Source organism: Saccoglossus kowalevskii, chromosome 7, assembly GCF_978046115.1.
Source record: "Saccoglossus kowalevskii chromosome 7, keSacKowa6.1, whole genome shotgun sequence".
Lineage (NCBI taxonomy): Eukaryota > Metazoa > Hemichordata > Enteropneusta > Harrimaniidae > Saccoglossus > Saccoglossus kowalevskii.
The window spans coordinates 17,193,470-17,217,856 of NC_140647.1; the positions used below are offsets into that span (position 1 = coordinate 17,193,470).

The following is a 24,387-nucleotide window of genomic DNA, read 5'->3' on the forward strand; positions in this document are numbered from 1 at the left end:
CAATTTCTAAAAAATGCATTTGAATTGAGACAATGCCTCCTGAGTAATTAAATATTAATTTTTTTCTCTCATTGACAACTGTACAATGTACTCATTTCTATTGCTATGTACGTACTTGAGATTTTATTATTACCATTTGTTTTTCTTTCTACCTATACTTTTGTATACTTGCCTTAAATATTTATAGTTTTTTAGCTCCGCTGTTGACTTTGTCGAGCGGAGCTTATCATATGAGTGATTGTTCGTAGTCGTTCGTGTCAATGTTTTACTTTTTGACTCCCGTGTGCGAAGCACAAAAGGGAGTCTTTGCAGTTATTAGTTATTTTTCAGCCCTTCACCTGATATCTCAAGTACTAATCATCACATTTCAATGAGACTTGCGACATAGATCTTCTAGGACTATGCAGAGACTTGATTAATTTTAGGATAAATTATTGTGCATATTAACTACTAATTTGCTTAATTAGTTAATTTGTCCTAAGAACCACTCATTGAATTTTAATGAAACTTTTAAAGAGTACTCATCACATTTCAATGAACCTACATGTGTAGGACTATACACCATATTAGTTTTGGTAAATATTTATGCTTCTTAATCACCTAATTAACATAATTAATTAATACTGATATCTCAAGTATTGATCATCACATTTGAATAAAACTTGGTACATAAATGCTCTAGGACAATAGACAGCCTGATTAATTTTGGGTTAAAATCTGTTCATATTAATTCTCTCAATTAGCACAATAATTAATAATTTTTTGGTTCTAATCACATTTCAATGAAACTTGGTACATAGATATTACATTACGCAGATCTTATTACTTTTACATTGCGCAGACCTTATTAGTTTTAGCAGAATAGTTTTTTGTGCACTTTTCACATTTTTTTTTGAAAATCACACGAATAGCTCCCTAAGGCATGCTACATACATTGGTGTTTTTATTTTATTGAAAAAAAAATATCTTGTACAAGTAAACTGATTTTTTTCTTGTGTGCAAACAAATGGCCAAGTTTTTGTTTATCCAGTGTACACCAAACTAGTGCATCTCATTAATATGCATGGTTTACAAACATAACTGAACTGAGGGTAAATAGTTTTAAGTTGGGCCACTTTCTTTATTTGCTATTTACAAACAACTGATAAGGTATCTGTTTGTAGTTTACACACAGCTGATAAGATGTGTGCACTGCTGCCTTTCTAGACAGGAAGTACAGCAAAGACAAAACAATCGCTTTTGAACAACAAATTTTGAATAAACAAAAAAGTACATGAATGTACCACTTCACCGACGTCTTGACTTTGGATAGTGGGCCAATGTTTCACGCAAGGCAAGTGTTGACTTTTTCGTACGACTTCGGTAAAAAATAAATGTATCATCTAAAATCTAGGTAGTTTTTATAGATAACAGTGAGTCCGGTTGCAATTAAATTTTGAAGAGATTCATCTACAAGTATAAGACCGGAGGTTACTGCGACGGTAAAACTCTGTTTTGCGGGATTTGATTTTTAATAGCAAAGGAAATGCTACATGCCGGCATACATCACTGGGTCACATTTTACAATTATTCTATTCACACCAATTAAAAAACAGGGCAGCTTCCTTCATTAATGTGCAAAATATGCAAAGAAGGAGAGGGTTGTCAGTAATTCTTTAGTTTAGTTGTCATTCACTAATTATGGACGAGATAGTAAGCACGCGAAAATTTCCAAGAAAAAGAAAGCGAGGAAGAAAGAAGAAAAACATCAAAAGAATGATCACTCCTGTCAAAAAAGATTGTGAAAGAGACGATGCTGGGTTCGTACAGAACGGATTTCCCCGTCGAAACCAGTGTCAGCCATGAAGTGGGCGAAGAAAGTTGTACCGTGACACTGAGAGTCCGATGAATCAGACTTCGATATAGTGGGTGATACTCCTGTTCAAAACGTTCGAGAGATGTCTGTATCTCGCAGGAAAATATTGTTAACTTCCGACGTAGAAGAAGAAAGTGAGAGTGAATGTCACGGCCGATCGTTTGAAGACGGCGAGATTCGACTCGTTGACATGTCACTGTTGAATGGCGTCCTAGAAAAAGAGATTTGTCAATTTTGCAAAGTAGGCAATATCTCAATAGTGGAGCGCAGGCGTCACGGTCTAGGCAGTTGTATTCGATCGAAACTGAGCCAGCCTAGCTTCCCGTCATCTCGAAAGAAGGGAGCAGTTTTCTAAATAAATAAAAAGGCTGCCATTGGAATGCGAGCGATTGGAAAGGGACGGTGCGCTCTGGTGAAACTGTCAAGCTATTAGGGGTTATCTCAACCAGTAACGGGTCCGCCCTTTCGCCAGTATGTACGAGCTGCCTCCAGGAGACTCCGAAACTCGTGGCATGCTTGAATTAATAAGTTTACAAACACAACGGCCCAAAAATAAATACACTGTATTTGCAAACACTTCAACTGCCAAGTGTAGTGTTTTTATTGTTTGTTACTCGCAAACAGAACCGCCCACTTTGCATAATCCAAGCTTTAATGAATGATGTCACCGTTCGTTATCAGCACAGACCGTCAAAAAACTCCATAGCGTGAAAGAAAACGGCCAAAAAACAAAGTTTTTCACAGTTATAAATGTCGGTTCATGATTTTTCTCGAAAACAACTTTCAAAGCATTTCATTTACAATTAGCCCATGTAAATTTTGCTCCTAAAACGGGAGTTAACGTTGATTGAAGTTTGAAATCATAAAAGTGCCGATTTCTCGGTGTTCGGTTTTTGGCAATTATTGTTGACCTAATTTTAAATGGCGTTTCAGTGAATAGCGCTACGATGTCGCCGTTTAGGTTTTCTTACTCTTTGATATGTTGGCTTCATATCCGTATTTGCATATTTGCAAAATTCTATTGCGTTTTTTCACAAACCTCGCGCAAACCAACTGTATACTCTAACTTTAACACCAAAAAACGTGCTGGAAATTTGTGATTTTCGGAAAGAAAAAAAAAACTTAATGCAAAAAATAGAAATACGGATTTAAACTTCATATCCTTTGCTTCAAAACAGTGTAAATTTTTTGATCGCATGAATGACTGTAGAGATGACAATTAAAATTTTATTCACGTTAGTTAAATTATCAGCCCCGCTGATTTTCAGAATCACGTGACGCTAAAACAAACACAATGTTCACAAAATATTAATAGTAGGAAAATACAAGTCAAGAGCTTTCTAAACATATATAGATTGTATGGTTTCTTGTAAAATTTATTCCGATTATAGGTGTTTACATTTTTCTTGCAAAAAAACTATCCTGCTACCTTAAATGTGTTCATATTAGTTACCTTATTTGCATAATTAGTTTTCTGCATTTCCATCAATATCTCAAGTTCAAGTAATTTTTAATTAATTTTTAATGTGTCTCCAATACTCTCAGCACACGGGAGTTCTTTCTAAGCTTTCTTTGATTCAACTTCTTCTTGAAAACTACAAGCCTGAATGCTTGGATACTTACCATCTTGTTTGCCATCTTGTATTATAATGGGCAGATACTATTTGGGAGGAAGGCGCGACATTGCACTTTTTAGCGTTATCCGATATTATCATCTAATAATGTCTAAGTTAGACAGGTTTGTCTGGGCAACTATTGGGACAGTTTGTTTTTCTCCGATATTACCGATAATATCATCTAAATATGTCTAAAAATGTGTTTATACATGTAGTGGCATAAACTACTAAAAAAGGTAATTTACCCGGACAGCGATTTGTCAAGAAATAAATGTTTTATTATTATCATCCAGGATTTTTTTTAGTCGGAAAATTATATTCCCCGTATTAGTATAGACAAAATGTTTGACCACTGATTATAATTAAAAAAAAAATGCGTCCAAGCATTACGTTGAACGTTGAAAACATTCGAAGGGAATGACTTAATTTTACCTTTCCCACGTTCAGTTAATTTGAATATAAATTACAGAATTAATTAATTATAAACCTCAACAAATATTTTATCTTTCTAAGTATAAACAAATAATCCTTGACAACTGACAGCGTAACAAAATATATTTACTCAAGAACGATCGGATTGCGCTAGTGGCGGACTTAACAGAAGTACATAACAATGCCACGTATAGTATAAACTAAATGTTTATTTACGTACGTTAATAGATAGATAAAATGTAAAATGTGTTAATGCTACTATTGTCTCCATGGCTATTTATTCGTAATGCGGAATGAAGTATAGTTAATTCTTACACGAGTATGTTGGGTTTTTACGTAACGGCCGTAGAGTTGTCTTCCTTCCTTTCGGCTTTAAAGCATTTCCCGCCAAAAACACCGAAACGCTGGAAACAAGTTAGCAAATACGTCTCGCATGTCACATTACCGATAAAATGTAATATGACAAGGTTCCCGGTGGGTATGGGTGTCTAACTTAGACATTATTAGACGATAATATCGGAGAAAAAGTTAGACAGGTCTGTATGGGCAACTATTGGGACAGTTCGTTTTCTCCGATATTATCGATAATATCGTCTAAAAATTTCTAAGTTAGACATCTCTGCCAGAATTTCATTAGATTTTATTAGACGATAATTATCCAATAATGATTTATATGACATTGTCGCGCATTCATGCCATTTGGAGCACTGTTAAAAGACATCATTTTTTTTTTTTGTTCACTCGTGTCATACACTGGTTGAGACAGCCCTGATTTGGAACCGGTTTGAGACTGGGTTAATCTGTATTCACACGTTTTTCAACAGTGGGTTGAAATAGACTCTAGGTCGAGCTTAGTTTTTTGCCACATGTGTGAATACATTGTTAGTGCTCCAATATTTCAAGATTGTTGCTAAGCAACTGAATTTATAATTTTTCATGGCAACCAAAATAATTAGTAGAAATGCAACTTTAGCAGTGTATTGCTCAAGTCATGTTATTATAGATTAAGAGATTATTTCTGATCTGTAGCTTATCTCTGTTTTAAATACTGCTTCTATCTTTAGTGATAAGATCTGTGAAACTGACTCTCAGTACAACTGGTCCAGCATTCTGAACCAGAACAGGAAGTCAGTTAAAGATTAGGAACTTTTTTGTTAGTAGGAGAAAGTTGATTAGCGTGGGGGTGGGGGTACTCTTTTGTTTGTGATTGGTCCTGGCAACATTTGGGGGGGGGGGGGGTTCATGACAAAGCTCCATCTTTGAAAATGCTTATCACTTTTTCTGCTTTGTTACAGAAACAGAGTCAAAGGAATTATTATAAAAAACTTACCTCTCAAAGCAACAGAAACTGATGCGGAAAGATTACTTTCAACACTTGGTGGCCGAGTGGTGAGGTGTGAAGTAGGTAGGTTATCTTATATTAGTTCACTCTAGTGATCCAATCAATTTAGTTTACTGAAATATATGCATGTACAAAGTATTGATTTGTATGATGAATCAACACTGAACTACAAAAATTACATTAGATATTTGCGGCTGACGTTTGGTCCGCAAATTACGCAAGATCTTGCAGTGATCTCAATGATTAATTGCTTGGTCAGACTTCTTTAGGGCCACCTCACCCCTAACTCTAATATTAACCTTGCAATCCCTATTTCAATTGTACATTTGTATATGTCCTTCTTCAGGACATTGTTTAGTTATGGGGGTGAGTGGTGTTGTGTAATAAAAATTACATTAGGGGAGGGTCTTTCTCGTTGCTTGTTAAAGTTCGATAAAGTTGCTTTGTTTTCCTTCTTCAGTGGCAGTATCGACTACTGGTAAGACATTAAAAGCTAGTTTTGACAGTCCTGACCATGCACAGGAAGCAGTCAATAAATTAAATGGAGAAGACTACTTAGGAGTTGAACTTTCTGTAAGTTGCACTAATTTTATTTTTCTATATATAATTCTAATATCTTTATGGCATCCTTAGAAATACAAATTTTTTCTATAGATGTATAAATAAATAAATAGAAAATTGGGAAAAAGCAGTTCAATACTATATGGAGTGTCCGGGTAGTAACTCCTGATTTTCTATAAACCGATTCACGAGAGACAAATTTTTGTGATAGTTTGTGTAAATTTGTAGCAATTAAATTTACTTTGCCAGTCCTACATCAAGTCTTGGTGAATTTGCAGATCTGGAATTTTATCTTTGTCTTAACGAATGGAGTCTGTGAATGTCTTCTTTCAGTCGTAAAACTTTCTGGCAATGAAGTTAAATGGTTTCACTTTTTATTAAGCTGTTTATTGCATAATGTACTGTATGTGACAAAACATAAAGACTCGTATAGGCTTCTGAAAAATAGCAGAAACCATGCTATTTTTTTTTTTTTTGGCGTATCAAATTCTAAGGTGTATATATGCTCTCTGACATGCGATATATATTCGACTGTGATTATGTATCTGTTTTCTTCTTCTGTGAGTCCAGGTTTTGAAACAAGTTTGTTTCTCCAGGCAAAATGTAGCTTATTTTTGGTCCCAAATACTATTTATTAGGTGCACATTTGCAACTTGTTTCTTTTCATGTTGCAGGTATCATACGACACAAACAACAACAGTACAGGAAACAGATATGAGGGCAGATATGAGGGGGGTGGCGGTGGCGGTGGAGGCGGTGGCGGCAATCAGTATGGACCACGTGGTGATCGTAATAAAATGTCACCGCGAAATGAATCTGCCTCAGGGTCCCGTCTTTACTTGTATCCTTCCATAGATCTGCCTGTTAGGTAAGTCACTTGTTAATTCAACATAACATGATTTGAATTAAATCGTTTGTATTTTTATGCATATATTAATATTCGTTACTTTAAGGTGAGGAAGATTACATAGTGTGCACTTACCAATAACTATAACAAAGCAGTAGTTCATGCTTGTACCACTCCTGTCAGTGAGTGCATCTCATCTGTGACGTTGTTGGGAATTAAAATAGTAATATGTTTGATGAAAATTTGACATTTCGCTTCTAATTCTTGTCCATTCATGTTTACTGAGAGTAAAATGTATATTTTTTTTTGGTTCAAAATAACATAATTTACTCAATATTTAATTCTTGTTGTTTGTCTCAGACTACTTGTACCAAGCAGTATGGTAGGTGCTATTATTGGAAAGAAAGGTGCCAATATCCGTCTAATTACACAACAAACAAAAGCCAAGTAAGTTTTCTTCACATCAAAGCATTCCAAAATATTCCATGATCTGATCCTTGTTTTTGAGAAATTCTCACTCAACAAATATGTTCTCTATTTTCAGGGTTGACATTCTTCGATCCAAGGAAAATGCTTCAGCCTTGGAGAAGGTACATATTTATTATATTTACTCAACTTGTCTAAATTAACAATGAGATGAAAGATGTTGGTGGATATTATCGTTGTAGACAATGTTAACTTTCTGTTATCGCAATATTTTTTTAGTCATTCTTGTATACTTCTGGTGTTCAAAAGTTGTTTTGATAGAAGCCAAACATATTTGCCTTTTAACTTTATTTCTTTAACAAATGCATTTGTTGAAGCAATAATTGCACGAGATAACTGTCAAAATACCAGTGAACCAGTGTTTGGATTCAATGTGTTCAATTTCAGTTGTGTTATCTTACATTGTTACTATGTTCGATGTACATGAAAGATTGTATTCAAATTTGACATAAATAGTATGCATGTTTTCAAAATATAAAAGACTTAACATGGAATGACGTATAAACCCCTCTGGGGAAAACAACAAATTGACAAAAAAATTAGGATTATAAACGGATAAAAGTTGAAACTTCTCCCAAGCGATAATTCATGCTAATTTATTCATAAACAAATTGTGTATACACGAGTGTCTTCATCAACTAGCATCGTCCAAATGAACTTGATGATAGGCTGTTACGCCCCAAGGTCACTAATCACTCTTGGGTGTGTTTACTAAGTGGAACAGCATTCGACCCTGCGTTTCACGTGAATATTGGTCTGTACGTTTTGGATAACAAAAGTATTGTCTAAACGAAGTTTCAAATCAATGACTTGTTGTAAAATGCTGTAAATTTGGAGGGGGGGAGGGCTTATACTCGTGCAGGGTTTTATACTCTGGACAACTACAGTATTGCTTTTTGTATTCAGTATTTATGACATCACTAAATTACTATTCGGCATGCATTTTGAAAATTCTTTACAATATGGTATTCATTTTAAGTAAGGATTATAAAATTGTATTGCTGACGTCAACACTGGATGTTCTTGCGCTAATCCTTTAATTGCAGGCCATCAATATCTACGGTACTCCTCTTCAATGTTCCAATACCGTGGAGCAGATAATGGAAACCATGGTTAAAGAAAATGAATCTGCAAACCCAAGGTACAAATCAGTTTTAAAAACCAAATGCAAATGTTGTCTTTGCTCAGTTTTCATCAAAGATTTTATGTCACGATTAAGTCCCTGATGCTGTTTGTCTATTAATTATGCAAATTGGCTCATTTCATCATCATTCCCTCGGATTTTATTTGTCAATATTGTGGAAATTATAGTTCATAGGCATGCATGTTGAAATTACTTTTATGATTGGGCAATTTGTAAGAAGAAATAACTATTTATTGTACAAGTCTTGACTTTTATCTTTGGATTCTATCTGTCAATAACGTGTACACAATGCAAATATTCAAGTTGCACTTGATTCTCAGTTTGTTTTTATCTGATGTTGCACACAATATAGCAGTTTGAAAATCATTGTTGCAACTATTTTCACAGTTTTGTGAATGGAGATGTATATTATATATTATTGAAATAAATACGCTTTGAAATGTCTGATAACACGCCAATTTCTTTAAAATTTTCAGCATTGAGATACCGCTGAAATTACTGGCTCATAACTCCTTAGTGGGACGTCTCATTGGCAAAGGTGGAACAACACTAAACAAGATTATGGAAGAGTCCAACACAAAAGTTTCCATTTCCAAGTAAGTGTCAGATTTAAGAAGTACAGAACTCAAATGGGATTATAGATGCCTGGGGATTGTGTTGTAGTGCATGCATGCCTGGGGATTGTGTTGTAGTGCATGCCTGCCTGCGGATTGTGTTGTAGTGCATACTGCCTGCCTGCGGATTGTGTTGTAGTGCATACTGCCTGCCTGCGGATTGTGTTGTAGTGCATACTGCCTGCCTGCGGATTGTGTTGTAGTGCATACTGCCTGCCTGCGGATTGTGTTGTAGTGCATACTGCCTGCCTGCGGATTGTGTTGTAGTGCATACTGCCTGCCTGCGGATTGTGTTGTAGTGCATACTGCCTGCCTGCGGATTGTGTTGTAGTGCATACTGCCTGCCTGCGGATTGTGTTGTAGTGCATACTGCCTGCCTGCGGATTGTGTTGTAGTGCATACTGCCTGCCTGCGGATTGTGTCGTAGTGCATACTGCCTGCCTGCGGATTGTGTCGTAGTGCATACTGCCTGCCTGCGGATTGTGTCGTAGTGCATACTGCCTGCCTGCGGATTGTGTCGTAGTGCATACTGCCTGCCTGCGGATTGTGTCGTAGTGCATGCATGCATACCTGGGGATTGTGTTGGTAGTGCATGCATGCATACCTGGGGATTGTGTTGGTAGTGCATGCATGCATACCTGGGGATTGTGTTGGTAGTGCATGCATGCATACCTGGGGATTGTGTTGGTAGTGCATGCATGCATACCTGGGGATTGTGTTGGTAGTGCATGCATGCATACCTGGGGATTGTGTTGGTAGTGCATGCATGCATACCTGGGGATTGTGTTGGTAGTGCATGCATGCATGCATACCTGGGGATTGTGTTGGTAGTGCATGCATGCATGCATACCTGGGGATTGTGTTGGTAGTGCATGCATGCATGCATACCTGGGGATTGTGTTGGTAGTGCATGCATGCATGCATACCTGGGGATTGTGTTGGTAGTGCATGCATGCATGCATACCTGGGGATTGTGTTGGTAGTGCATGCATGCATGCATACCTGGGGATTGTGTTGGTAGTGCATGCATGCATACCTGGGGATTGTGTTGGTAGTGCATGCATGCATGCATGCATGCATGCCTGGGGATTGTGTTGGTAGTGCATGCATGCATGCATGCATGCATGCCTGGGGATTGTGTTGGTAGTGCATGCATGCATGCATGCATGCCTGCCTGGGGATTGTGTTGGTAGTGCATGCATGCATGCATGCATGCATGCCTGCCTGGGGATTGTGTTGGTAGTGCATGCATGCATGCATGCATGCATGCCTGGGGATTGTGTTGGTAGTGCATGCATGCATGCATGCATGCCTGCCTGGGGATTGTGTTGGTAGTGTATGCATGCATGCCTGGGGATTGTGTTGGTAGTGTATGCATGCATGCATGCCTGGGGATTGTGTTGGTAGTGTATGCATGCATGCATGCATGCATGCCTGGGGATTGTGTTGGTAGTGCGTGTATGCATGCATGCATGCATGCCTGGGGATTGTGTTGGTAGTGCGTGTATGCATGCATGCATGCATGCCTGGGGATTGTGTTGGTAGTGCGTGTATGCATGCATGCATGCCTGGGGATTGTGTTGGTAGTGCGTGTATGCATGCATGCATGCATGCCTGGGGATTGTGTTGGTAGTGCGTGCATGCATGCATGCATGCATGCATGCCTGGGGATTGTGTTGGTAGTGCATGCATGCATGCATGCCTGCATGCCTGGGCATTGTGTTGGTAGTGCATGCATGCATGCATGCATGCATGCATGCCTGGGGATTGTGTTGGTAGTGCATGCATGCATGCCTGGGGATTGTGTTGGTAGTGCAGTTCTTAAAAAAAGTGTGATAAATGGCAATAACAAAATTTTTTGCAAGCTGTAACCATTTACCCTGTCATGAATAAATTAATTATTTGTAATCCCAGGATTTGGGACGTACCCCATAACATGGTGGCATGTAGAATTACAGAGTTGACCTATCCAGCTTTGCTTTTGTTTTATCTTGCAGTCTACAAGAGCTTACTATTTATAATATGGAACGTACCATTACGATAAAGGGATCGCTCAATGATGAGTGCAAGGCAGAAGAGATGGTCAGTGAAAAACTAAGAGATAGTTTTCGAGCTGACATGGCCAGTTTAACAGTAAGTGACTATAATAATAATAATAATAATAACTTTATTGCATCCTTAGAAATACAAATTTGTTATTGGTTTACAGCAATGTTTCTATAAGTGATTAAAATAATAGCAAAGTAAGATAACGAAAAAAAATAGAAAAAAAGAGTCGGCATTGTATCCAACGCTCATTTCTTAAAATGAATAATTTATGTAGAAATTCCCCTAAAAGTTTGATTATATTTCTGTCATTACTTTTGATTAAATATGTGAATTTTTGCAGGTTGGTTGATAATGAATGTGTTTTAGCACAATATTTATTCTCAATGTCTTTTTCTAGAACTTCATTCATTTTTAGTGTTGTCAACTTCAAATGTGAGGTTACCGTTTAGACAAATCTAAGCGTATTCAGGCCTGCTACAAATTTGCTGATTGAAGTACAATGCATGAATTATTTATTTTCAAAAAATGTGAATAAACCTATTGCTAACGGGTAATTAGCATTGATTCAGGAAGCAAGAATTTGAAAATGTCTGTCACAACCTCGAGCTTGTTATCCTGAGGCTCGACCACAGCATTTTATTAGCATGGCAAATATTGGTGATATTCGAATAAATTTGCATAAATTATGGCAGCCATGGGCTGGTTGGTTTCTTTAACTCAAATCAATCTGTTTATTCGTTTACAGCAACAGTACAATCTTTTCCCGGGGCTAAACCATGCCTCAGTCTTCTCAGGTCTTGGCAACTCACCCGGGGCTATATTCAATGTGGCGATGGTAAGTGCTTCTTATGACTGCATCCTTGGTTTATCATTGACGTTTATCATTGACGTTTATCATTGACGTTTATCATTGACGTTTATTGGGTTTCATTGACTAATAACTAATCCAACAAAATGCCTGCTTTTTTTCAAATCTAATTCGGTCTGTGTACTGGTTTGATCTTGCTTTACCCGCTTGTATTAACTTTCTGGCAATCGTTTGTCTGACCACCTCAACGTTACACATAGTAAATCAACTCAATACAGTCAATTAACTAAAAGGCCATGAAATGCTTTGATTACATTTTTAGATTAGCAAATAAATACATGCAATGAAATTGTTAAAATGTACAGGCTCAGATCAAGTAAACAGCTCCAGGATTTTTTTTTTTTTAACTGGAATTCGTCGCTTGCTATTAGCATGTTTGTATAGTCACATGATCTGATATTTGTGTTTATTCATCCAATGCTTTTTGTTTATTTACGTGGAATATAAAATATGAAATCTCTTTTCTAATTGTTTCAAAAATGTTGATCTCAAGGGAAATTGTCCATTTAATTGAAAATTAATGAAGTAATGCGTACAAATTCTGGTGCTCAAATCTATTCTGTATGCGTGTATCTTTCAGGTGGTCACAAAAACAAACAAAAAATGCTGTTTTTTGGGTTTTCTTAAATTATTTCTCTTTGAACCCAACTACAATGATTCTTTGAATTCTTTTCAGCATAACTCAGCTGTGTTGTACGCCATCTTTGGCCCTGCAGCATATACTGTTAATACACATCATCTTCTCCAACCAGTACGTAATTTCATGCGCTCTTTCTCTTCTCACTGTATTATTCAGACTGAATCTTTATTCTGGTTATAAAATCAAAATTTTGCAGGTTAATGGCTTATTGTTGATCGGCAACAATTGGACAACATTTCTATCTGATGCAAATACAAGATAATTTGAAAACCTTGAAAATTTCTTAGAACTACATGTATTCAACAAATGCAATCTATGCGCGATGGTTTGTTTTTTGATTGGAACCCAATATGTCCGACTGATGGCCATTTATTCCTATGAACCCCATTACATTATTGACAGTGCTCATGACATGCCAATGTTGATTTCATTACTCTCAGCTATTTATTTGTGTCGTTGACAAACCCATTCATTTGCTTTTAAAAATTGGTAATAGTCCACAATTTGTTTTGTGAGCTGATCAAATATGGCCGACTGGCTGCCATTCCCATAAATAGCAATTTGGTTGTCATTATTTCAAACTTGGTCTTGTATGTCCAGGCTGAGTGGGACACTTACCATTTTAGTTTTTTTATATTTATTTTGGCTATCGACTGATGCTTTCAGCAATACTGACTATTGTATAGCCATGAATACTTCATATTTTTGTTTGACTTTCTCAGCCATCAGAAATAACATACCTGTTCATACCAATCAGTGCTGTGGGTGCCATAATTGGTGTCAAAGGTCAAGAAATCCGGGAAATCAGCCAGAAATCCAGTGCCAAAGTCAGGGTAAGATTCATATTGCTTTTCTCAATTGTCTGTCTGTCTGTCTGTCTACTAATATTAACAAATTCATTAACTCATTCAGTGTGTCTATGTAGGGTTCAGGAATTACTATTGCCCTCAATTCCTATGGGACATTGACACCCCCTCCCCAAATGACAGGAATTGCTAATGCCTTCAACTCCGATGGTACATTGACACCCCCCGTGGCAGGAATTACTGTTGCCCTCAATTCCTATGGGACACCTCCCCCCATGACAGGGATTACTACTGCCCTCAATTCCTGTGGGACATTTACCCCCAATGACAGGAATTACTACTGCGCTCAACTCCTACAGGACATTTACCCCCCCCCCCCCCCCCCCCATGACAGAATTACTACTGCCCTCAATTCCTATGGGACACCTCCCCCCATGACAGGAATTACTACTGCGCTCAACTCCTACAGGACATTTACCCCCCCCCCCCCCCCCCCCCCCCCATGACAGGAATTATTACTGCCCTCAATTCTTATGGGACATTGACCCCCAATAACTGGGCTCTCTCTGGAATTTGCTAGTTAATAGTAAATTTACTAATCAAGAAAAAAAAGTATTAGTAAACTTTGTCTGGAAACTGCAGAGCATTTTCCCGCGACCGAGCACAAAAGGGAAGAGAGAAGGAGCTGTCCCCTCTGTCGTCCGTCGAAAACAAGAACAGCATGCTGAAAATGGTGCTTGCTGGTAGCAACCTGAGCTCTAATTTTGTGTGATTTCATGGCATCAAATTAGGCAGTCTGCTCCACAAAATGTACCATTTATGATGGTACAACAAAACATCACAACAAAATATGCAATGTAGACACCAGAACCTTTATTCGAATAACTCAGTATTAATTAAACATATTCATGATAAGCTCACATTGTTAACAGTGGGGAAAATAGTCATCATTCAAAAGTTCACTGCCTAGAACACAAGTCATCCTGTGAATAAATTTTCATGGGAAATTTCTCAGAAAAAAACTCTATGCCAATCAATATTATTATGAAGTAATCTCCCGTGCTCATCATGCAAACCCGCATGTTGACGTTTATGACGACACAAAATGACTATTATTTTCATCGAAATTTCTGAATTAAAGTGAAAAAGTAACTAAAGTAACTTTCGGTCTTGTAACTCGATCTCAATGCTAAGAATGCCCGGTAAGAATGTTACACAAATTATAGTATTTTTCGATCGATTCGCTAACATTGTCTCACCTTCCATTAGCTGTGGAATCATAGCCCTATGTTGCCGACCGCATTATTTACGTGACAGACACTGGCTGGCCCATGTTCGACGTACAACAACAAAAATAAAAACAAGACGTCCGAATGAAATTGGTAGGGCAAAATTAGATTGTATGTCGCACCAAAGAGCTATGGAACCGCAGCTAACCTTCCATTATTTCTGAAATCGTGCTGCAGTACGATCAACTTTCCGTTTCTTGGTGCTGTCAGGGTTAGGACACCCATGGGTTTCTGGTTCTGAACACGATTTAGTGGTTTCTCCATCTCGTCGTGAAAAATACTCGTCGAGCAGTTGTCTGCTCCTTTTTGACGTAGTCTCCATTTTCAATAAATAAACAAATCACATGTTTGATAAGGGCGACATGAAACCGTCCCATACTGAGAGTAAAGTTGCGGGGTATCTTGAAACACATGTCGACTAAACTACGCATGTGCGATGACACCAAAATAACTTTAGAGTGGAAAAGTACATTCAGTGGCAGTTCCGTGTTGATCGCGATCACCATGTAACAATTGTTGCAATCTTAGAAGTAACGAGATATTGTTAAAATGGCAATCACTCAAACCGTAACACGCGTGATGATCACAGTCGAGTCTTGACAATTAAATGAGGGCGATTTGCGAGGGTATTTTTTACAAAATGTGTTCGTAAATCCTACTAATAGATATTTATTTTGTTCGTAAATCTTGTCCAAATTTCGTAATTTACGACATTTGCGAGCGACAGCGAGAGCACAGAATAACAGGAATTACCACTGTCCTCAATTCCTATGGGACATTGACCTCGTACAGAAATTTACGTAAAATTCCTAATTGAGGCCGCGCCTTTAATTAAAATTCGGCTTTGGTGCGGCTTTAATTAGACCATTCACTTTGGTAACAGTGGGAAATTTTTTCCAAAAACAAAGGCCAGAAGGAATATTGATATGCTAACGAGATGCACAACACTCGATTGCAACTTTGTTGCGATTCTAAGGCACTTTCGGATTTTTACACACAGACAAACTTGTACACAAACAAAATTTCATACTGTATAACATACTGCACATTAAATAATATCTACAAATAGATTTGTATGCATTTGCAGTTTACGGTACTGTATACTACAATCTCTTAAAGTGCCTGTGCAATGCCCACCCTCACGTTTCCCATTTTAGATCTGTATCCCACTGAAATGGGCAGTTATTGATTTTTTTGCTGAAAATGATTATTCGTATCTAAGTAAATTTGGGATATTTCTCGTGTTGTAGCCACGCCCACCTATCCTGAAACTGTCAACTGTTTCCGGATTTCCGACTCTCGCCGAAAGTGCGCCACCAAATGACAAAATGTGAGAGGAAGTCATACCCCTGAGCCGTAATAACACTGGTTATTCAGTATACTTTTAAACGATATACATTTTTCGGTCAGCGTTTTTTCTTTTTTTTTTTTGTCTATTTTTTTTTTTTTTTTTTTGAGTTTTTAGCTCCGCTGTCGACTTTGTCGAGCGGAGCTTATCATATGAGTGATTGTCCGTCGTCGTCCGTGTCAATATTTTACTTTTTCGACTTCTTCTTGAAAACTACAAGCCTGAATGCTTTGATACTTGGTGTATATGTACCTTGGGTAGACCTCTCTCAGATTTGTTCATTTCATGATCATATCTTCAATTCTCTAATTTTGGTGAATATTTTTGTCATTTTTGGTAAAAAGTGATATTTTCGACTTCTTGTTAAAAACCGCAAGTCCAATTGCTTTGATATTACATATATAGGTACTACATGTGGATCTCTCTCAGATTTGTTCATTTTGTAATGATATCTTTAGTTCTCTAATTTTGGTGAATATTTTTGTCATTTTTGGTGAAAAATGATATTTTTGAATTCTTGTTGAAAACGGCAAGTCCCATTGCATTGATACTATGCATATTGTTCATTTTCTTGTATCTTCTGTTCTTTAATTGAAATGTGCATTGCTAACAGCAGAGCTATCTCAGCCGAGAGGCTGCTTGTTTTAATTTTGAAAGTTTTACTCAGACGATCGATGAAATAAAACAGTGTAGTGACGTGCCTAGTAACCTGCTAAATAACGACGTCAAATTCTATTTTGTTCAGCGACTGTGTACAAACGTGCGCCGGTGTCGGTGACGATCACGGTGACCAGCTACAACAGAACGGACATATTTCTCATCTAACTCAACCCCATGCAACAAAAATTGATACTATGTGTTCATTATGGTCCATTCTTCCTCGACAAACAAGTATATAAGTGACAATTTAGTCAAAGACAAGAAAACTGCCTTATTTACACGTATCGGCAATGCAAGCTGCCATGCGACTTCCCCTTCTGACGTCACAAGGGGAATTTATGTATGCAAATGAGAAGCTAATGAGGAGCCTTGTTTTAAAATACACAAAAATAAAGTTGCCCTAGACTGAGTTTAAAACACATTTTTGCACTTAAAAAAATAATTCATGCTTAGAAACATAAAAAATATTTGTGTATCAATGGATAATTTTCGGTGTGAAAATAGCAGCCATTTCACAGGCACTTTAAATAGACTAATTCGTTAGCACTGGTATAGATGACAACTGAGAGACAGCCATCTGACACAGTCGATTGCGTTTGACTACTGGCATGTTCAACTTCTGGCAGAGTGACTGTATATTTCATGTTTAATTTAGACATCGGGGAAATAAAAAAATAAAAAGTCAATCAAAAAAAATACTCAGTATATTATTTAATGTAATGTATATTTATTTTCTCATTTTTTTTTTTGATAACGAAAAGTATATTCTAAAAGAAGTAAAAACGAATGCATTCTTAGTAGCAAATGATCACTGTATTAAACGGTCATGCTGCATTTCACACAAGTGAATAACTTACTTGTTTTCGAAGTGTTACAATTGCTGATTATTATTCAGTTGTGATTACAATAACGTACAAAAAATAAATTCGTTTCACCTCTCACGTATGATTTTGGTCACATATAAACGCTTGATCAGATATATCTGCCATGTTTGTTCAAACATCTTTAGTGGCTTGAAACTGTTTTTTTTGACCTGATAGGTCAAGTCGCTAATTAACCAATCGAAACGCTGGATGGTGCCAATGTGATTAAATTACCATAGCTCATTTAAATATGTTAATGTTGTTCAGCAACCTCATGGTAAACGAAACACGGAAGAGATTTACCGTTGTTGTAGTGCGATCGTTTGGCTTTGATTTTGATGGGAAAATGGCATCTTTTTCTGAAATATGTGGTGGCTGTTTGGTTTGTAAAAGTTTGGGGTGCGGCTTATATTGCAGGCTTTTTCCTGGGATCAAAACTTGTCAATTTCAACATGAAACAATGTCTCAAGTTAGGCGTGCGGCCTCAAATATGATTTTTACGGTACTACTGCCCTCAATTCCTATGGGACATTGACCCCCCAATGACAGAAATTACTATTGTCCTCAATACTTGTGCTAGTGAAGTAAAGCGACACTGCTCTCATACTGTGAAATACTTAATTTTAACTGGAATTAATTTTCGCTGAAAACCCTTTTTGGGTGTATGGAGTTTATTTCATGAGTTGAATATAAAATAAAGAAAACGATATGTTTGTTGGATTTTATTTTCACTGAATCATCTCTTCAGCGAAAATAAATTCAGAACGAAAATAAAGTATTTTACAGTGTTACATGTTTATTCATTGGCTGAATTGTTTGTTTCTGTATTGAGTTTGATATCATCGATGAATGTCCCAGTAAGATTTGTCATATTCTAGGTTGAGCCACCAAGAAGTGAAGATGATGAAGAAAGGGCGGTATACATTGAAGGCTATCCTGATGCTCAGTGGATAGCGCAGTGGTTTATTTACCACAAGATACTTACTGATGTATGTAGTGGCAAAGGTGAAGTCCGTCTCATTTCTGAAATAATGGTTCCAGCTAATATGGTTGGAAGAATCATTGGTAAACGAGGAAGTGCAGTAAGTAAACTATTTCTTGTCTTGTTTTGTTGAAGTGTTCTATCCCTAAGAATTATGGGTCTTTTTAGGTCAAAATCAAATACTCTTGCTTGTGACTTTGCCCCTTAAGATACTTTTCGATAGAACAGTTTGGTTAAAAGCGACTGTCTTCAAAAGAGACTATTCGCCATTGTTACTGTCGCTTTCATTGGGTGCTTTTAGTGTGAATGGAATAAACGCTTTGATTTTTAACTGCTTTGTTTCCCACTTTTACTGCTGACTGGTTTGCTATGTGTGCTTGGCGATTGTTACACGATTGGAACAAGTTGGTCAAAGAAATCTCAACAGGAGATGTCAAACTTAATGTTCGAAGAATCGGACACATTCAATATAAATATATCATGACACTATTGCCTTTCAATTTATTTTATTCAATCATATAAATTTGTATATAATATCAGGACACTGACGCTTGTGCATGTCGGAATGCGCACATTGTTTGAGCTAACCAGTTCTAATTATATAATGATCTTGAGACGCGCATTGCAAACCAGTCTGAAATCTGTTTTGGTGTTCCGAACAATATGACGATGGCAGTAAAAATGCTCGAAATAGCTTTTGACAAGAAACAAGAGTAACTTAAGAATGAAAGCATGAATGATCGGTTTGGGTACTGAAGCATGATATGTACAAATGTGTCTTTGATTTTCTATTATTAATAATTAATATCATAGATCCAGGACCTGGAGCTGTTGACTGGTGCTGAGATTGATGTACCCAAAAACATAAAACCTAATGACAAAAATGAAGTGGTTGTACGAATTAAAGGTCACTTCTTTGCCAGTCAGGTAAGAAAATTATTTTTAGGGCAACTTTCATCATACACAATAACACCGCTGTTTCACACTGTTATAAAGAAAAATGAATCACTACCTTCAAGTTTTGTATTCAAGCGGTATAAGCTCATCCTAATTCATGGCTTATTTGTGGCATCAAGATAACAAAATGCGTTGTGCTATAAAGGATTTAGAGCAACACAATATGGAAGAAAAGGAACTTTTGAGTAAAATTCTTCGCTTGTGATTCGTATTTCACCGATGGTGAAAAAAATGTAATCCTCGTACATAAAATGGCAGTTCTTCATTCATGGTCAAAATTCCCAAATATAAGCATTGCTAAATTAGAAATGGTTTATCATCCTTCACTCAATCATCACCTTAATAATGTTATGCTAATGCTATAATGTACCAAAATGCCTATGTATACTGCCCTCTGGAGACTGGAATATGCTTTCCTATTGTTTTTTCATCTCACAAATGATGTCCTTTGTTGTATGACAAGTTATGCATGGTCAGTTTACCAAGTGTACAATTTTCTGGAAAAATGAGTTTGATTAATGCTGTATAATAACTTTATTTTATACCTGGCTTATATACATTTTAATTAGCACACTCTTGTTCATTTCAGTCCGCCCAAAGACAGATTCGTTTCATGCTTTACACTGCCAAGGCTATGATGCAGTACAACCAACGTGGAGGCGCCGGCGGTGCTGGCGGTGGTGGTATGATGTCGGGCATTATGGGAGAACGACCAGAACGCCCGGATCGTGACAGAGGCGACCGTAATCGAGGAGACAGGCGCCAACAGAACGGAACCGGGGATTAGTAACGTAACAAGACAGTTACTGTGTGGATATTGTTTTTACAATGTGAAATGCCAGTATCATTACCTCTTTCTCCATCTTTCATTCTACCAAAGACATTAGACGATTACCTCGTAGATTTTGTAGGATGTCTGTAGAAACTTGTGATCATATTTGTTTTGAATTCTTCAGCTAGTATCTGTTGATTGCCACCTGTCATTTTAAGTGGAATGTGTTTCAGCAGGCAACCGGTCTGTTCGGCATCAAATTGTCAGAAATGTATGCGGTTTTAGAGGGTTTTTAATGCAAGGAAACTGCCAGAAGCAAAATTCAAGAAAGCATAAAATTGAAAGAAAAAAAAACGAAAAATTAAAAAAAAAAAGATGAAAAAAACAAAAATAAAAAAAAAACGTAAAATTGAAAAAAAAAAAAAAAAAAGTTAACGGCCATTATTTTTTGAAGAGAAAGAGTATATTTATGGCCAGAAATTCTATTTACATACTTTATTTTTATGTTTTATAAGAACATTCAAAAAAAAAGTAGTACTAAAAAAAAAACAGAGCAGGGAGATATTCATTTTGAATATCATCAGTTTTTGTGTAGGTTGCTCTCCGTCGCACAAAATAATGATGTTCCAAAATGCTTTTTTTTTTTATTTCAAGCCTGAGACCACATGATAATCCACAAAACCAAAGATATTTTGGGTTCATTGTGTTACCTCAGAGTCAACGGCTTGTACCTGTAATTCTTGTCTATCAGTTGGAAAAACAAACAAAACAACATATAATGCTTCTTGAACATGATGCCTCGCAGGGTAAAATTCACTACAACTTGAACCGAACTGAAACAACATCATTTTAACATAAAACCTGTGACAAATATAGAATTGGAAAGACTTCTCAGACCTGGAAGAAAACTAGCTTAATATAAATGTGATTCATAAATAAACTGTGAGTTCATTTTAGTCGTAGATTCTATTCCCATTTTATGATCATTTCCTTTCTCAATGTATTATGTTGTAAACCACTTTATTACTGAAAAAAATAGTAGAAAATTATTCATGGAGAACTTTTCAAAATGGCTGCCGAAGTAAACTGTTTTTATTTTCAGTGTCTAAGACCACTTTGCATTGACAAGGATTTTGATTACCGTACTGCTTTCGTGCTGGTGAAGCTCTCAGAAATTGAAAAAAAAAAAAATAATTATAAAAACATTAAATTCTCAGTATTCTAATTACAGAAACATATATTACTTAGTAGCAGTGAAATTCGCAAACGGGCATTTTTATTTTCTTCTTTCAATGTTGTAGTTTTTCATCAGAATTTTGTTGTGCATCTACTCACCAATTATTAATCCAATTTTTGAATGTTCTTGACAAGTAAAACTTAGTTGTATCATTGAAATTATACAAAATGTTGAAATAAGCATTGATACGTATGTATCGTTGATCGTCTTTTGTTATTTAGTAAATGGTAGTTAATTGAACTTGTATGTGGCAACACCAACTTGCACGTCTAATGTTCGATTTTTTTCTCAAACCCTCAATGTGAAAAAAAAAAAATTTTCAGTATTCAAATCGGGAGAAATTTCTGAGAACCAAGCTACACAAAGCAGCAAATAATATAAAAAGAAATATTTGAAAGGACACTGCCATGCCAGGCTGATGTAACTTGACACTCAGGTATAAGTTGTGCAATGATCGTAATTCATTGATGAAAAAAAATATGCATCGTGGTCAACAAGGAAAGCCAAATCGTTCTCAATGTACTCTTATTCTGAATATTGTTTTTTTTAGAAATTCAAAATAACCACACGTATCTATTATTAGATATTATCATGACATCATTTACCATTTATTACACAACCCATCCCGTCTTTACCTCCTAACAATTGTATTTAATATTTTGTGTTCATCTATTACGTTATATTTAAATGTAATGACAACCTCAGTCATTACCCTTTTGTAAATCAGGTATCCAGTTAGCATGCATGTCTATCAAAAATTAAATAATCCATAAAACATACAAGACAAAAAAAAATGTAACTAATAAGCACATTTCTGATTTATCAAATCTATTACTATGTATATTCTCATTGATCGTGTTAAATGGCGTCTTGCCACAATATCTTACTCCAATTCACAACACTGCCCTCGCAGGTCAGCATTCAATTTTCCATCAGTCCATTTATTGAAGATAATGAACAGTTTACATGGAGTTTCCATCGTTTTAATTTCGGGTCAGTGTTTGTATATGTTGGGAAAGACAGGAGATGCTTACATTTATGTACAGTTCCACCAATCTTATATGAACCCATGCCGTTTTTGTTTATGATTTTCTGACAACACTCCACAGATGCCTGCTGGTGAAGCGTTTGCACTGGCCTCTCGTTAGCGGTATAGTTTTGCTGTCGAACGTTGCAGCAAGCTGACCACTTTGGCTCAAATAAATAACCTGAATCTTCAGCTTGTGTATATATATATGCTGCTTACTGTATCATAGAGGAATATTTGCTGTATATTTGTAATGCTACCTGGGATTTTGTTCTAAAAAAAAACGACTTGACAGTTTGGAGAGGTTAGTGTAAGACGCAACATGACACGTTCACTACGGCTCTACTGATTCATCCAGTTACTGTGTAATTGTAAGACATTCATTACGATGCTGACTGCAGGCAGGTCTTTCAGCCCGTTTGCATTGTTTTTTTTTTCTGTTTTCTACTATGGAATTAAATTATTATTCTAGTAGTGTTGCTGTCTCTGATCTTTAATCGTGTTGTACTTAACTGTATTTACTCCGTTAGAAGCACTTCTTTATACCTCAATTTCTCATCAAAAGTAATTTAATTGGTTATCAGTACGTAAAGTGAAATTGCTTAAATATAGCTGCAAGATGTTGACGTAAGTGCATGTGCTTCTAATTGAGGAAATGTGACACACCCATTTGTTGCTTATATTTTCAGGTATGCTTATAGAGTAGTGGTGTTGGCCGTGGTATGTGTGGAAGATGTGTAAAGCAAGAGGGATGAATGTGCTGGGGGGAGAAAGATGCTTGACAGTGAAAATGACTGCGCAGTTGGTCACAAGCTCCTAAAATTTACACATGTGTTGACTTTATATTTCAATGCCCCCATGGGCAGGGCATTATCAAGATGCAGCTCCGCACTTGGACAATCAGAAAAAGCCCTGCAAGAGTTTTGAGTTGGATCATGTGCAGGGTTGTAATGCATGTTAATTAACTTGCTCATCAAGCAAATTAGTCTACTTGTTTATCAGTCACTGACTATCGGATGTTGAATATTTGTCTAATTAAAGTGTTTGATCAGAAGGCATAACCTGGGAATAATGGCATCGCCCACCAGGCGCATTAGCACCTTTGGGCGTATTGAGAGATTCTAATCAAATCATCAGTTGAGGTGCCGCCGCCCCTGCCAGACAGTGACTCTCGAAGTTACAAAGCACAGATGCATGGGGGGAGGTGGATGGGTGGGCTACGTCATTGGCAGTAACTAAGAATCAAGTAGACGAGTGTGGAAATCAGTCTCTCTAGTTCATGACTTCACTACCAATTAATATCACTATTGAATTGTTAGGTATTTTCTAGAATTAGTCTGAATATTGGAAGCTGCAGGCACCATCTTCAAACAGATATAAAGTAAAACTTGATTAAGGCAGAAATATTAAATGCACGCAATGATGAATTGCATAATTAGCTCGGTATGCGATAGATAAACTTTTACAGTAATTCCCACAAACTGAGTGGTATCATAGTGGTACAAGGTTGTCTTATAATTTACCAGATCACTGGTTTTTAGCCCTGAAGTGATTAGTCAACCAGTGACACTCAGACTGAAAAGCAGAGAAGATATCGGCAAAGGAGAGAACTTGCATCTTGCTGGACCCACCTGCTTGGTACCAATACCACCAGAAATAGTTTTTCTTGACTAAGTAATGCAGCATTCTGCAGCTTGTAGAGAGCTTTCTGAAGAGATGCCAGCACAAATGACCATAATGTGAAAGTCGTGCAATTATAAGCTTACGAGTTGAACCTCGTGACATTTCTTTGCAATGTTCCACCCAAAATGATAGACAATGTGATGATGATGGGAGATTTAATATTTTCCACATGGATGGGCCGTTCTTGTACATGTGTGTCACATGGTACAACTCTACCATATGGAGCTTGAAGTGATAGAAAAGCTGTTTCCTGTTGCGAGAGGTTGTACCGCCGCTGGCCCTGGTATAATCAGATAGTGCCATCTTGGA

At 36.9% G+C, this 24,387-nt stretch overlaps 1 protein-coding gene across 2 annotated transcripts in view; it reads left to right on the forward strand.

Moving 5' to 3' along the window:
• Positions 1 to 20,469, forward strand: part of LOC100377528 (insulin-like growth factor 2 mRNA-binding protein 1) — a 37,071-nt gene extending 16,602 nt beyond the window's left edge. For both annotated transcript variants that reach the window (XM_085501187.1, XM_085501188.1), the window contains 13 exons: positions 5,199 to 5,308; positions 5,706 to 5,818; positions 6,481 to 6,674; positions 7,014 to 7,100; positions 7,198 to 7,243; positions 8,186 to 8,280; positions 8,760 to 8,879; positions 10,895 to 11,030; positions 11,692 to 11,781; positions 13,177 to 13,287; positions 18,299 to 18,502; positions 19,216 to 19,329; positions 19,949 to 20,469. In XM_085501187.1, the coding sequence (XP_085357313.1) occupies positions 5,199 to 5,308; positions 5,706 to 5,818; positions 6,481 to 6,674; positions 7,014 to 7,100; positions 7,198 to 7,243; positions 8,186 to 8,280; positions 8,760 to 8,879; positions 10,895 to 11,030; positions 11,692 to 11,781; positions 13,177 to 13,287; positions 18,299 to 18,502; positions 19,216 to 19,329; positions 19,949 to 20,146 (1,618 nt within the window). In that variant the 3' untranslated portion in view covers positions 20,147 to 20,469. The remainder of the gene's footprint in view (positions 1 to 5,198; positions 5,309 to 5,705; positions 5,819 to 6,480; positions 6,675 to 7,013; positions 7,101 to 7,197; positions 7,244 to 8,185; positions 8,281 to 8,759; positions 8,880 to 10,894; positions 11,031 to 11,691; positions 11,782 to 13,176; positions 13,288 to 18,298; positions 18,503 to 19,215; positions 19,330 to 19,948) is intronic.
• The last annotated feature ends 3,918 nt before the right edge of the window (positions 20,470 to 24,387 follow it).